Source organism: Heterocephalus glaber, unplaced genomic scaffold (assembly GCF_053883595.1).
Source record: "Heterocephalus glaber isolate CG9 unplaced genomic scaffold, H.glaber_assembly_v1.0 deba00001561, whole genome shotgun sequence".
Classification (NCBI taxonomy): Eukaryota; Metazoa; Chordata; class Mammalia; order Rodentia; family Bathyergidae; genus Heterocephalus; species Heterocephalus glaber.
The window spans coordinates 14323182-14338965 of NW_028258349.1; the positions used below are offsets into that span (position 1 = coordinate 14323182).

Genomic DNA, 15784 nt, shown 5'->3' on the forward strand with positions numbered 1-15784 from the left:
TGTCAAGGTCGTTAACTCAGGCTCCTTCCAGGCTTTGCCCTGCTAGAGCCACGTACACAGGGTCATGTCCAGAGGCTAGCATCCATCTTATGCTGTAATTATTTGTATCTTTCAACCCAGAAATTCCATAGAAATTAGCTAAAGTATCTGTATAAATAATGAAGGGCTGGGGATTTAGCTCAGTGGTTCCAGCACCTGCCTCACAAGCACAAGGTCCCAAGTTCGATCCCCAGTACCAAAAAAGAAAAAAAAAAAGAATTGTATAAATAATGAAGATGAGGGGCCAGTGATTCAGCTCAGTGGTTTTGCCGCCTGCCTCGCAAGCACAATGTCCTGAGTTCGATCCCTGGTACAAAACAACAACAACAAAAATACTTCCATTTGGGGCCAAGGATTTAGCTCAGTGGTTTTGCTGCCTGCTGTGCAGGTGCAAGGACCCGAGTTCAATCCCCTGTACCAAAAAAAAAATCATAATAATGAAGATGAACACTGCAGAAATGTTTGCAGTAGCAAGACCTGGAAATTACTTTCAGAACCAGGCTAAGTAAATGACACATCCAACACAATGACACTCTGGAGGGGCAGAGAGGGAGAGCATTCTACGTGATATGACACAGAATGCTGTACAGCACAAAGGGCTCTCTTTCAAAAAAGGAGAACCTCCCTTATGGAAAAAAGGAATCACGAAAAAGTTAACCACTGATTAAAAGGACTCAATGGGGACTTTCACTTTCCTTTCTGAAGTTTTCCAGTAAGGCAGGCAATCCAACGATTTTTTTAATGTGGGGTCTTGCAATGTTACCAAGGCTGGTCTTGAACTCCCTAGGCTCAAAGGATTCTCTTGCCTCAACCTCCTGAGCAGTCTGGACTACAGGCACACATCACCATACCTGGCTCTACCATCACTTATTTTTCAAATGACTCTCCAACTAGAATGAGCTTGCTTGGGCAAGGCCCTCTAAGAATGCCACCAGGCCTTCAGGATTTTCCTTAAAAGGTCTCATTCAGTTCCTAGTATTCCGTCTGCAGGACAGTCTGCCAGCCTGCTCCTCAGGGCTGGGCTTGTGTCTCCCGAATGTCTGGGCCATGCCCTGGCCTGCCCGGACCTCTTCACAAGATTGGGTGGGAAACAGGGAATCCTAGCAAGTGCTAAGTTTATTTTCCAAACAATTTTATTGAAATGTGCCAAGAATACATGGGCAGCACAAATGTATGAACAGGAAAAAAAAATCACATGTACAATAATTTTTAAAAAGTGAAGGTTAATCTTGGGAGACATCAGTTCCCCTCTCCCACCCCCTCCAGACTTCCAGCATTTCCATTATGGTTAAGCCTCTACTAACTAGCATTAAAAAAAGAAATACAAGAACTTTTGCAAAAAGAAAAAAAAAAAAACAACAACCAAAAAACTCCAATGGCAAAAACGAAAGAGAACCGTTTTCCTGCTTAGGTGGCTTTTCCTGGGCCCCTGATTAGGAGGCATGCTGAGCAGTGGAGAAGCACAACTTCAGAGTGTAAGGGTAGGGGCCATCTGCAAAGGAGAAGACAGAAGTTAGGGGGGCCTTCTCTGGAGGCTCCCCCAAGTAGATTCCCTCAGTTTGCATCTACTTCTCACTTTCTGTAGTTGAACTGCTGGGGTCTAACTTGTCATTATGCATCATGAAACTTAAAAATGAGCCCTGCACACAAAGCACCCCCCCAACCCCACATACCCAGAGAAACCAATTCTGACCTCCTTAGCTACCTAGGGCAACAGGCCTGGCTGAGCAAGTAGGTGGACAACTTTTATTTCAGCTGGTGGGGCCCTTTTCCTGGGCACTGCCTTTTGACACAAGGCCAGGTCCTTGAAAGGCAACCCCAAGCAACTCCCAAGTTAGCATTGAGCACTCCCAAGTGGGTGGCAGCAAGTAGCTAGGCTGGCCTTCCCAGGAGGAACATTATCAGGCTGCTCTCCTGGCGACCAGATCCCACCCATCTGTGTCAGGGACAGGGAGAAATCTCTTGGGTCCTACTTCAAGGGCAGGAAAGAATGGCTCTGGACTGATGCCAGCCAACCCATCAGGCCACTATGGGAATGACTGCAGGACACACAGATACTCACTTGGGTTTTTCATCTGGTAATGGTTCAGGAAGCCCAAGGTCTCGAGGGCATCACTCTTGGATTCCCACTCCAGCAGCCCAGAGGAGCTGCGCTCACCTGATGAGAAAGCAAGCGTTGGAAAACACACGTTTTAGGCTGCCCTGACAGGAACCCACAGAGAACCAAGGAACAAGAGGAAGGCAGGACACTAACTCACTTTTTCCTGAGAATACTTTCACAGAAGTTGGTCGCTTTACTCCCAGCTCGTCGCAGATCTGCAACAATAAAATGGTAAAGGAACAATAGAAACAAAGACTGCACGGGGAGCACTCCAGTAGACCAGACCTTGTGGGACTAAGTCCTGGCAATTTTCTAAAGGGTTTCTAGGTTTGATCACATACTCTTGAAGGTGCCCTTGTGACACAAAAGGGTAGAGACACCAAGGACTAGAAAACTGCTCTTCAAACTTCCCATGCTCAGCAGCATTGGGGGTTTGTGTGACATTAGATGAATATTTGCTCAACTAAAGGTTAACACCTGAGGCTACATCAAAGTCCAAGGTCTCATTTGGCCTCCTCTCCTGCCAGCTATCCTGAATCCCTGACCCTGCTTTCCAGGGCTCTGTCTTCTAAAGTTACTGAAGCACCCAGAGGCCCTGACAACATGGCTGTACTAAGACTGCATTCTGATCACTGGCCCAGGAACCTTCCCAGCAAACAGGCAGCTGTTCCAGCTTGTCAAGAATACAAAGGAGGTGCATGGTGACCTCTGCTGCTAAAAACATGGTGCTACTCTCATCTAGTGTTCCTGAGCAGGGATCCTATCTGTCCTGATCTCTGCTGTGTACCCAGCACCCAATCCAGGGCCTGGCAGAGAAGCAGTTCAATTGATGTGACAAACTCCTGTGGCTGTGATGTGGGACCAGCTGCCTGAGGAGCTTCATGCACCCACCTCAAAGAAGTTCTCCTCGGTCACCTCCAGGGGAGCATTGAAGAAATGCAGCACATTGCTGGGGTGCTGGATACGGTTCTTGGCTGCCTGCTCTGGGGTGGAGAACCGATTGTTCCTTGATTCGCTGAAATCTTTGTAACTGCAAGACCCATCTTCTAGCCCGTATGACTGACCGGGCATGATGGCTGGCTGCTTGGAGACGCTGTAAGAGGGAAGAAAGGGGCAACACTGTTAGACGCCAAGCCGTCCACTGTGACCTTCCTGGCAGAGGCACTGCTGGCCCTGTGCCTATCCCATAGCTTTGTGTCCCTGGGAACACTGCTCCATAGCAGAGGCGAGGAAAATAGGGGAGGAACTGCAGAGAACACTGCCACCACACCTCGTCCCAACCTGAGTAAATATATCAGGCTCACTGCACTCCTCTTCGGGGTCCACACTCCTTTCTATCTCTTCCCCAGCCCCTCCAAAACGCTCCCTGTCTGGGGTGACAGCACCTACCAGACATTCATCTTCTGCCCGAACATGAAGTTGTTGTTCAGATGAGTAATAGCACGGTCCACAGCATAGCCATCAGCCATCTCCACCATAGCAGCCCCCGGCTTGCTTTTCATGAACTTCACCTTTGGGAGAGCAACCGCAGGGATAGCACCACTCACTGCCCAGCTGCTAGGGCCTTCCTTCTCTTACCCTCATGTTAGTCATAAGCAGTAACTCCTGCTCTGGCTTTAGGCTTCCACTCTTACTTGTGCACAGGGAATCCAGATTACTAGGAAAATAGGCCCAGCCCGCACAAATACACAAAGTGGGCAGTGGAGCTTATAATAGCAGTGTTTTTGTGAGTGTAGGGCATGGCCATGAGTGGATGGATCATTTAATGATACAGAGCAGAAAACAGCAAAAGGAGAAAACAAATCATTTTTGTCAGTGTTTTGTCCGTTACATGGCCAGTCATGTGTGCCAGATGTTTTGTTTGGGCTACAAGTACTGGTAACAGAACTCCGGGTGGCACACTCAAGCAGCAATTGCTCTACCCAAGATACACTCCTAGCACTGCCGGATGCCCATATGTGAACACTACACAGTTCTTCAAGACAGAGGCACAACACAGGCTCTGAAGCCTGGCTATCTAGCTCCAATTCTTTTTCCACAGAAAGGTTATGTGAACCCAGGTGAGTTATAACCTCTATCCTTTCTTTCCCATTAAGCTTATTGTGAAAATGTTATTAACGGTGATGCACTTTTAACAGGACTTGGTATAAAAGAACACCAGGTGTATTAACTGCTATCTTTACTGGACCAAGCCAGGATATATCATACAGACTAAGACTGGAGGGGTTTGATATAAGGCAAATGCCATCTGGTTTTGGGAGGCAGTCAGTCACCAGCCAGCCCAGGTGTCCCACAGAGAATGCAGGAAGGTGCCCTGCACCGCCAGATCATTTCAAACTTTGCAGGAGAAATTCGTACATAATGGTTTTTATATAATGAACAAATTTTTATATATCTTATATATCTCTGTATATTTATGTATTGGTATTCCCAGTAGTTTTAAGTAGTAACATCCTGGTTTAATGCTGGTAATTTGAAAGAGAATTAAAAAAACCAACCGAACACAGTGAAGAACAAACAAAACCTATCTGCTGTGGGTCGCCTGAGCTCTCCAGTCACCCCCTCCAGCAGGCTGACTCCTCACTGGCTCTTCCACATCTGCTGCCTGACAAGCTCTCAGGCCAGGGCCTGCCCTGGACCTGCTCAGTCTACAAGATAAGGCACCAACCCAGCAGACGCTCACCTTCTCCACATTGCCATACAAGCAGAAGACATTGAAGACTCGATCACAGTTCATCTTAGATTGATCCAAGCCATAGACCATGAGCACAGGGCTGTCGGCGTGAGGGCCATACTCGGGTGGTGGGGGAGGGGGTGGGGGGTGCCCATACTGGGGGCCGTAACGGCTTGGGCCCCGACGGTGACCCCCTACAGGTGGGCCCATCCTTCTCCCTTCGTAGTGAGGTGGGGGGGGGCCATAGCCCTCATCATGGTAATGGCTGTGGTACCCACCGTGAGGCCCTCCTGGGGGGTGGGAAGGAAAGAGAGGGAGGACGGGTGAGAATTTAAGCAGCAGGCGGTGGGCAGGGGCACATGAGCCACGGGAGTCCACGGAGGGGAACCCCCTGCCCTCACCATATTCTGCAGGGTGATCTCCCAGGAGAGGGGGCTGCCTTTGGCGTTTGTTGGGGTTACTGCCAGGGTCACCTGTAGGCAGAGAAAACAGTTATTAAGTTGATCTTAAAAAGAGGGGCATCTCTCTCCTGACTCCAGAGGCAAATCCCAAAGTCGCTCAGCACCCTTAAAACTTCCCTATAAATGCCTCCCCCACCTTTTTTTACAACAAGGGCTGCTGGAGACTCTCTCCTATGACCTGACCCAGGGAAAGCATGAAGCCCAAGTTTCCAAGCTGCAAGTCCCCTTTCCCTCCCTGTCCTATCAAGAAGCTGCATTCCTCTCCCTGTGAAGGACAAGGCCAGGCTCTGTGCTCATTTGCTCTCACCTGTCCTGGCCCCAGCGGCTAAGTCCAGTTCTCAGGCCCTCGGGGAAACCTACAATCTACAACCATGGAGCTAATGTACGATGGGGGCTAAGAGCAGTTTTGTAAAAATCCCAATGAAGGGAGAAAAGGTTAAGAGCAGGAAATGAAAAGGCAGAAACTAGATACATTTGGCCCCCAAACCCTGATGGATCTGGGTACTCTAGACCTTGGTGCTCTCTAGGGGCCTTCATTCTCAAGCCTGGGCCCAGTCCCCCTCCCCCCAGACACATGGAGCCCGAGAAGACGGACTGCAGGAGCTGACGAGCAGGGCAACAGCAGAAACAGTTCAAATCAGCGGTCATGTACAAGGCATCAACGTTCTCAACCAACAATGGCGCAGACTCCCACTCCCAGCCCGATGCAGTTCATAACCACTGCTGTTAAATTTAGCGCTTAAGTGACAGACACTGGATAAGCGCTTTACAGACATCACAGCTTCCTTGTTTTGTTTCCTCACAACAACCCTATGAGGTAGGTACTAACATTTTAGCCCCATTTTACAAATAAGAAAACTGAGTAGTTAACATTGGGGGGGGGCGGGGTTACCGGGGATCAAACTCAGGACCTTGCGCTCAAAAGACAGGCGTGGTGCCACTGAGCTAAATCCCCGGCCCATGAGTGTTTAACTTTTAACTCAACAGTTAAAAGATAATTTGGCCCAGTGCCACAAAACAAGTTAGTGGCTGGGTCAGGATTTAAACCCAGGTCTGGCTGACAGCAAAACCCAGGGCTTGAAACCACTGCCCTTTCCTGCCACCCAGTCTGGGTTTTGTTTTTCAGCAATCAGTCATTACAAAGGAAAAGGACTACTTACAGCAGAAGTACAGAGTACAATGTCCATTTGTCACAAAAAACAAATCTGTATTTTCTCTTACCATTGGACGCTTCAACAGTGAGTTAGCACAGTTCTGAAAGATGGCGTCCCATCAAACATACACTGCGACCCTGCATCACATGGTTTTACAGTCATAAATACAAGTTACGGCACACATCCGCTACAATTTTTTTTAAAGAATTGTTTTAAAAAGTCAATGTTTTGATTAAAACAAAATTGGCTCACAGATGTTCTGTCCTCAGAAGATATCAGAAAAGTGGAAATAAAGGTGTATGAAGTGGGTAGTGTCCCTCCGTGTTGTCACCTCCTCACATTGTGTGCTGCAGTGCGGTGCTTCTGGCTGTGTAGCGCTCCGTGTGCGTGTCTCCTGGTATGAAGTGTGCCAGTGGCCCCACTACGCCCGCACTTTTGGCCTTGGGAGCACACCTGGTTACCCGCCAGCAGGTAACTGTGTGCCTCTGAGCTGTTTTGGCTGTCTGGTTTTAGGTCTGTTTTAGTTTTTTGATTTTTTTTTTTGCTGTTGTGGCTTAAGCATTTTTTTTTTTTCTGATCTCCAGTTGGTGCAGATTATGTTGGCAGCCGATGACTGCAGAAAAAATAAAAATATCAAAAACGAAAAGAAAAAAGGCCCTCCCCAAACCAAAGGACTTAAAAGCAAAACCCATATGGCGAGGAATGGAGAGAGGATCCTATTGTCTTGGAGGCCCATGGAATCTACTTCAGTCTATGAAACGTTCTCCGAAAAGAGCACCGCTGGCTGGCTGGGAGAGCTCTGTTCTCTGTGTTTCCTACTTCTGTGTACATTCTCTGGTTCAAGTTTGCTTGCATTTTGCCTTTTTTTTTTTTTTAATGTTTAATAAAAAAGCAGTGTCTGCTGCCATGTTGCGTCTCTTTCTCTTTGTCTCTGTCTGCCTCTGTCTCTGTACTTGTAGTTGTTCCTTGGAGCGCGGTGTGGTGTTCTTGATGTAGTGAGCTCAAGTCTGCGGCTGTTTCTGGGGACGTGGTGGAGGCTGCATGTTCTGTTCTCTCCAGGAAGAACTAGTGGTTTTCTACCCTGTGTGTTGGTGAGCAATGTGCAGAGGCAGAGCCGCTGAAGTATGGTTCCTGAGGGGGTGGCGAAGCACCGCCCTCACTCCAGGTCACCTCATCAGCCCTCGTTTGTTTGGCCCCAGCGCCAGGGCGGCCAAAGCTGAGAGGCATCAAAACCAATGCACAGCCAGCCCCTGCCACTAGCCCCTGCCGGTCTGCACATCTTCTATTTATGTTCCTTGGAGAAGAAATAGTTGGTTGCCATGTTTCTGTTAGCAGTCATGTAATGCCATTGCCCGCTCTGGTACATTCACTTGGTCACCAATTTGCCTCTGACCTCTGGAGGGAGCAGCCAGGCCTGCAGGGCCCATTGTGAGGGTCCTGGGAAGAGACTAGCCCACCCTGCCACTTCTTCCCAGCTGCAAGGGCAAGCAAGACAGGCCTACCTGCCTGCCTAGGAGTGGGGGCCTGTGGCCTCCCTCAGCCCATGGCCTAGTCCGATGAATCAGACCAAGAGATGGACGATCTTGCTGATTTTCAGAGGGAGTGCCGCTGTTTTTCAAAGGCAATCCTCCACCTCTCCCGCCTACCAAAGGCAAACCATTCTTGACAGACACTAGGAAGGGGGTTGTCCATCTCGGCCCCCTGCAGAGATGTCGAGTCCCCTCTACAACTGAGGCGAGGCATGTCTGCCCTGGTCCGATCCGGAGTGTCTGACCTCGACAAGGTCAACTTGCTCAAAGACTCTGCTGCAAGAGCCCAGGAGCCCTTACCACCTCCTCCATCTGTCACCCCCACAATGAGACAGAGCAGGACCATTCCCAGCCCAGTGGGAAGAGAGCCAATGACCCTAACCAGGTACTAAAAGGAAAGCAACAAAATCTGTTTGGGAGATGCTACTGGTCGCTAAGTCCCTTTGCTTCATCTTCAGTGAGGCCCTGCTCCCCACCCCATCGAAGCCTAAGCCTCAACTGTACCCTCTGCAGCATTAGAGGGCCCCAAGCAGTAGAACCTGCAGGGGCCTCTCATTTGCCATCTTTCACTGGGTGTCTTTTCCAAGAACTGACCCCGATGCCTTCACCCATGTCCACAGGGAGCCCAATGGCATTACATAACCCTGAGCCCAGGTTTATGAAGTGCGCTAGTTGAGTGGAGGCGAGGCAGGTGTGTTTAGAACAAAGTGGCTGCAGGATTACCTTGTCCACTGAGGTTGGGGTTTGTGTAGTCCCAAGTATCTTGATCATTCTTGAACACATTCAAGCGTGTAGGCTGCAAGGACAAGACAAAGCTTGAGATGGGCCATGCCCTCACTTGGAAGCTGGCCGAGGGGCAATCATCTCCCAGGCCTACCTTCGCATATTCTATTTTCAGAGTGCAACAGCCAGAGTAAATGTCAGCCCCATTGAGCGAAGCCTTGGCTCGCTGGGCACTTTGAACAGAGTCAAATGTGAGTTAGGTTAAAGAAAGTCCTGTGATGAGAGCTCTTTTGAGAAGGACTATAAGTTGTCCCAGAAAGGTGTGAAGACAAAGCAGCACCCAGCCTAAGGTGGATTCGGGCTTTTAAGCCAACTTACCACCCACAGCTCCAGGTGAGAGGTCGGAGATATGGAGATCAACTGAAGTGCTGCCCTGGCCAGAGCTCTCTCCAGCCACCAGGAGAGATGATAGCAACCTTCTCAGCCGCCACCCCAAGCCAAGCCACATTCTTTATTGAAGACCTCTCTTACGCTACCTAAGTGTGAACTACCTCTGAAATAATAACCAGATTACACCCTAAAGTCCACCAGGGGCTTCTCACTGAAGAGTCGGACCACTGCCAAGGATATCCTAGTGACCTTCTTCATCAGCTCTAACAAAAGCCTCTCCCCTTGCCAGCCAAAGAACAGTTCTCAGGTTTTTAGGTTCCCCTCCTTATCTCAGACCCCCATTTATACTCCTATCCGTGTACCTCACAGCACTCCATTCTTAAGATTTACACTGTCTGGGCCGGGGATTTAGCTCAGTGGTTCCAGCACCTGCCTCAAAAATACAAGGTCCCAAGTTCAATCCCCGGTACCAAAAAAAAAAAAAAAAAAAAAAAGATTTACACTGTCATATGCCTCCATCTCCCCTGTCAGACAGTAGACTCTGTAAGGGCATTTGGTCCATGGCATGCTAATTCAAATATTCCACTGCCAAGCCATGTGAAGAGTCTCCACCAAAAAGAACACCTGTTTCTCAACAAAGGATATTCCACCATGGCCTGGACTCCATTCTTCCGGAAAATGACAATTCTCTGGACAGGGCCACAAGGATTACAGATAGTGTAGAGAACATCCTGTAAAAGCAAACACAGGCAAAATGACAGGGCCCTGGCAGGTCGTCGTCTGGCTTAAGGAACAGGGCAAAAAAAGAAGGGAGATTTCAGAGGAGCCTACAGAAATGCCTACTGGCACGCACCGTGGTTATGGAATAGATGGGGTTCAGAATGGTAAAGAGAAGCACACTGTTGACACTCCGGGAATCATCCGAGTCCCCAGGGCGGGAGATCTTCTGGCTGGTAGAGTAATTGACAAAAGCTGGGTGACCAGCAATGTAGATTTGGTTGTCGGCTGCGTAGTTCACTGCATTGCAAGCCCCCAACACATCTTCAAATTCCACTAGTGCCTGTCTCTTCTTGGGCATCACCACCACATAGCTGCAGAGAGAACACAGGTTTCAATACTCTCAGGGGAATGGAAATAAAGGTATCTTCCTCTGGAATCCAGTCATGGTTTCCTAACATCAGCACACTGAATCACAGGTAGTTAAATCACTATCTCTTTTGGGATATACTCCTGTCCTCTCCTCACCTGGCTTAATAAGACACCTCCCACAGACCCTGGGACTTACCCTATATCACAGAGCTAATCACTGAGGGAGGGGAACTTTTGGGAAAAATCCACAAGTTTTGTTCATATTTATATTGCCAGGACCTAGCATATGTCAAATATTCAACAGATATTTGCCTTTTTTTTTTTTAAGAGTTTCACTATGTCATTCAGGATGTTCTCAAACTCACTGTGATCCCCCTGCCTCAGCCTTTCAAGTGCTGGGATTACAGGTATGCACCACCATGCCCAGCTTCAATAAAATATTTGCTGAATGAAATGTTAATGAAAACTATGAGATTGAGAAGAAAGAAAAAAGACAGTTGTGGTAACATGGCCAACCCAAGAGTGGAGCAGCCACAGTATCTTGCCTTGGTCAAATATCAGAGTGTCTAATCCTGGACAAGGATGGTAAACCAGAAACTAGTGACACATAAAGATACCAAGGAGGTACTTCTTTGGAAACCCTATCCCTGGCCTATGAGCCCAGTACCTGATAGGTCCAAATTCCTGTAAGGCCTCCACAAGGTCAGCTTCCACCACACCATCAATCAGGCCCCTGATGTGGACAACTGGGGAGGCAGGGGTTTTGTGAGGGTCATCGTAGTTCTCCTGAGAAAAAAAAACAAAAATAAGACCCAATTTTCTACTGTCCAAGATGGCATCAGCCCACTGGGCTCTGCTGCTGGGCATCCAGTTAGATAACACAGTTAAATGTTACTCAGGAAGGATGTACAGGGCAGAAGGGTGCAGCAATTCAAGCCAATCACATGGAAAGGTTTCTGGACAAGCAAAGTAATGGCCCACTTGCCTACTGGCTACAGCTTCTGACAAAAGCAGATGGAGAAAAGAATAAGGAAGTTTTAAATATTGTATTTCTCCTGGAACTTATCTCTTCTTGCTCAATCAAGGAAACATGGGAAGAAAGTGGCTTGGAGAAGGGTCACACTGGTGTGAAGGACTCAGCTGTCTACCGCATAAATGAAGGCATGTGCTCCAACTTCCTTGCCCTTCCTCTGAGCAAGCCATCACATAACCAAGCATGACTGATGCCTACCAGTCACCCCTAAGTCCAGCCAGGGCAAAACAGTATGTATCCCTGGACCTGCGGCAGCCAAGACAGTCTTGACCCTTTCTAGTCTTTTATCTCCCACCAAAATTTGCTCTGAGAAATACTGCTTAGGTTATCTTAAGGAAAAGGGGAGGAAGAAAGCTCACAAAAACCAGAAACCACAACTCTTACCACCAAGAAGCAAAGCAGCCCCTCCTCAAGGGAAGTATCTTTCCACTCAGAAACAGAAGCCTCGGGACTTAGGACTAAAGTACTCTCTCCTCTATCTTTCCTGGGCTTTAGGCCTTGCCTCCTCTCTGAATCACTGGGCAGAAGCCCATGGAACAGGGGCACAATGGGATTCTATTTCAGGAATGAACCACACAAACCAAGGAGACACACCCTTCCTGGTGGCTACTAGCTCTGAGGTTGAAGTTCCACGATTCTAACTTCTAATCACAGCCCTGTCCCACACTAGATATGTAAAATAATATACCTATCTTTACCTGCTTGCTCCTCTGCAATTGAGGAAATCCTAATATTTCTCCCAATCTTTTAAAGAAATAGGGACTCAATTAATGTCTCTTAAAATATGTGGAACAAAGCCAGGGCTTCCTTTATTCTAGTAAACTATAGCTCCTATACTGGACCCTGGAAATGCTGACCATAGACTTTTTAGAACTTTTAAGGGAGTAAGGCCTGGGACCCAAACAAAAACTGGTCTCTTCAGAGTGGGACACAACAGGCCGAATTTCCCCTAACATGACCACAGGACCATGGAGTATTTTGGTTTATTAAATCCCCGAAAATTGTAAGCAAACTTGTGATGGCTCAAAGTTTGGGTTAATTCCCTAAAGGCCAAAGTCGTCCATTTCAATGTCCAGAAAAAATGCGGAAATACTCTCCAAAAAACCCCAAACAATTTCTATATGGAGTCTGGCTTGATGCTGTGACTTAACTGTGATGGGACCCAACGTCCAACCCAGCGAGGACACCGACCGGCGTTCCCGCTCTCGAGGTGCCCCCTCAACCGCCCACGAGGCCTGGCGGGAGAAGGGCGCCTGCGCACGGTGCCAAAGAGGAAAATGATTTTAAAAAAAAAGCGTCCCGGCCTCGCGCCCGGCCCCCACACGGCAGCCCGCGGCGCCTGCGTATTGTGCAGTCCGCAGAGCGAGCAGTAACCTCCGCCCCCTCAACCCCCCCTCCCCGCGCTGGGTTGCGCGCACGCGCAAACGCCAGTCCTCGAGCAAACCCCGCCGTTTACCCAACGCCTGCCCCTCCCCCACTCCCGTCAAAGGCGCGAGGGCTTGGGCGCGTGCGCAGAATGGCTTCTCAAAAATAAATGCCTTAAAACTACAAAAATTTTCTTCCCTTCCCAGCGTCTAAAACCCTGGCCTCACCCCGCCGCCGCCGCCCGCCGCCCCGGCTCCTCCGCCGCCACCGCCTCCGTGCTGGTCGCCCGCGTTGTCAGTCTTCAGCCGTTTAGGAGCCCGGCCGCCCTCACTACCGCCGCCGTAATAGCGGCCACCGCCGCCGCCGCCGCCCGCCGCCGCCATCTTCACCATCGCTCCCGACCGCCTCAGCTGCTCGTCCGGCTGCTGCCTCTGCTCCAGCCGCCGACGCCGCTTCTCCGCCCGGGGCAGCAGCCTCCGCGACATGGCGGCGCAGAACCCGCCTCCCCCCGCCTCTCATTGGGGGAGGGACACGCCCGTCACCCGCCGCCCCCACCCGATAGGGGGAGCCACCGGCCCCGCCGCGGGGGGAGGGGAAGCCTCCGCATGCCTCGCGCGCCTGTTGGGTGCTGTCCACGCCGCTCTGCAGGAGACCCCGCCCTCATTTGTTTAAAACACTCCTGATAGGTAGATACATTCTATCAATCACTTCGGCAATCCCGCCGCTTTAAACTAAACTCCAATTTGATAGGTCAGCTTCCTGGCATGACCAGCCTCCCCAAGAGCGCCTCCTCCGGAGAAGCCCTACCTCCTTCTCACTTTCATTGGTTTTATGGCTACTCTGTCAAATTGAAAGTCTTCAGTGCCCCAGTCACAAGGACTACCTTCCCGCGCCACTCTGCCAGGAGACAAGGAAGACTTTCCCCTTTGTCTCTCTGCAATGGTTACTGCAGATGCCCATCTTCTGCGTCACCAGCCAATTGGTCAATGGAGCATGGAAAGAGTACCTTCTTGTCGGATGGTAGGACTACTAATGGTCTCTGATTGGGAGAAGATGGGGGTCCCCCCTGCGCTCTTTGGCACACTCTAAGAAAGAAGCGGAGCGGGGGCGCCTGCGCGGAAGTGTTTTTTTAAGGGCCTCTGGAGGCGGGGCGACTTTTTAAGGAATTGGCTTAAAGGAGCACAGTACTTAGACTACTGTATTTTTTTGGTGCCTGCTGTTTGCAGCGCCGGAAGTGTAGAACAAGGCAGAGAACTGTCCCCGGGGAGCTATGTCCTTATCAATCACTACACTACTTATTACTGCACCTTATCCTCTCTACCCCGAAGCTACCCATGGCCGTAGGACTTTTCACCCTAAATGTGATTCAGGATGAAACCCCTTCCCAGCGCCGACCTGCCTTCGGACTGCCAGCCAGTTCGCCAGAGTCATTTCACCACCCCAGCCCTAAATGCAGCCATAATAACTCAAGTTTTCGGAAGAGGGCGACTCTTTTGCGCACCTCTCCGTCTCTGCAGACCCTTGCACCGGGAATACTTTGTCCACTAGCCCACCTGCAAGAGTAAGGGCTCTTAGGCCGGGGATTTAGCTCAGTAGTTCTGGCGCCTGCCTCACAAGTGCAAGGACTTGAGTTCGATCCCTGGTACCAAAAAAAAAAAAAAAAAAAGAGTAAGGGCTCTTCTTTTCTGCGGTTTCAGTTTGGGGGTCCCTACCACCCCAGACACCCGGAATCCCCCTCAAAACTCAGGGCAGCATTGGTCACGTGATATCTCGACCACTCTGGGTCTCGAACCCTGTGTGCGTAAGGAGTTGGGTGGTCGGGCCTCCTCAGGGTTGAGGCCGACACCGGACGCGCTGCAGAAAATGCCCTCGGGGGCTCCTGCGAAGCCCAAAGAGCAGAACTCGGGAGGCGAGACGACGCGGTTCCCTCAGGAAAAGAAGGGGATGGCTGCCCAGGATCCCCACAGAAAGACTGTGACGTTACAGGGCTGCCTCCTGGGGGACACTGCACTAAGGGAGTCTAAAGCGGGCACACGGTGCAGCACATCTGTAATCCCAGCCACTGAGGCTGAGGCAGGAGGATCGCAATCTCAAGGCCAGCCTGGGCAATTTAACAAGGCCCTGTCTCAAAAAATTAAGTGGGGCCAGGGATTTGGCTCAGTGGTTCCGGCGCCTGCCTCGCAAGAGCAAAATCCCGAGTTCGATCCTCGGTACCAAAAAAAATAAAAAGTGCTGGGGATGTAGCTCAGTTCTCGGCGGTGGGACTTGGTGGCAGAGCGCTTGCCTAGCATGCAGAGACCCTGGGTTCCACCCTGGGCATCACAGAATTAAAACATAAAAGAGCGCGAGCCTTGGTTCATGGGGTCGGCAGAGGACTCCCCCAAAGGTGGTTGAGAACACTTTCTCCCGGCTGAAAGGGATTTCCGGAAATAAGGGACTTCGCGGAAGCCAAGTTTGAATTGGCGTCAAAGGCATCCAAAGGATGAGCCAGTGATGGTTTGGGGGAATAAAGTCTGAGAGGGAAATGTCCGATGGGACCCTACACAACTTCCAGTCACGCTAGGACTCCAAAGCCCGCGGGACCCAGCCCGGCGGCCGCTCTCACCACGTGACGCGCGCGGCGGGCGGGGGCGGGCGGGGGCGGGCGCGGGTCCCGACGTCAGAAGAATGTGGTGGGGGAGGGGAGGGGAGAGGCCCCGCCCCGCCCCCGCGCCCGGCCCGACGCCCCTCGCGCCGGCGCGCGCGGACGGAAAGCGGCTGAACCGGGCCCGGCCGGCGCGCCCTCTGCAGCGGCGACTCTGTGGCCGTGTCCCCCATGTTCCGCGCCCCCTGCTCGCCGCCGCCCCTCCCCCACCTCCCCGTGAGACGGCGGCGCCCGACGCGGGTGGCACCTCCTGCCTGTCCCCCCGCGCCCCACCCCGACCCCTCGCCCCGGTCCCCTACCAGCTCGGCGGCGAGCCTAGCCAGCCGTCCGGGATCCAAAAGAGAGCAGACACTGGGAAGTTTTGGGGGAGGGAGGGGCGGGTCTTAAAGGGACCACGACCTCTTTTTAGCTTGAAAAAAAAGTGGGGGTGGGGGGTAAGGAAACGGAAAGAAATGGGACAAGCCTTGAGTGGCTGCCTTTGGACTCAGGGTCTTTGTTCCCCAAAACTCACCACCTCACTCCCGACTACCCCCCACTCCTCACTGGCAGTCTAGCAGTTTGGGATTCCCGCGGTCCTCCCTC

The 15784-nt window shown here is 50.9% G+C and overlaps 1 protein-coding gene across 5 annotated transcripts; it reads right to left on the reverse strand.

Annotated features, from left to right (window-relative positions):
• Positions 1 to 1154: 1154 nt before the first annotated feature.
• On the reverse strand, positions 1155 to 15552 carry Hnrnpl (heterogeneous nuclear ribonucleoprotein L). 5 transcript variants are annotated; one of them, XM_087191128.1, is made up of 13 exons: positions 12786 to 13068; positions 10828 to 10946; positions 9925 to 10162; positions 9715 to 9802; positions 8836 to 8930; positions 8682 to 8754; positions 5216 to 5287; positions 4824 to 5104; positions 3530 to 3651; positions 3032 to 3233; positions 2298 to 2355; positions 2102 to 2197; positions 1155 to 1531 (listed from the first exon to the last, which is right to left on the reverse strand). In XM_087191128.1, the coding sequence occupies exons 1-13, from the start codon at positions 13041 to 13043 to the stop codon at positions 1473 to 1475; spliced, it is 1761 nt and encodes a 586-aa protein (XP_087047254.1). In that variant the 5' UTR covers positions 13044 to 13068; the 3' UTR covers positions 1155 to 1472. The 5 variants fall into 5 exon arrangements, with proteins under 5 accessions (XP_087047254.1, XP_087047257.1, XP_087047253.1 ...); XM_087191131.1 differs by lacking the exon at positions 12786 to 13068 and adding an exon at positions 15502 to 15552 and having other exon boundaries at positions 4824 to 5287; XM_087191127.1 differs by having other exon boundaries at positions 4824 to 5287.
• Between the last annotated feature and the right edge of the window lie 232 nt (positions 15553 to 15784).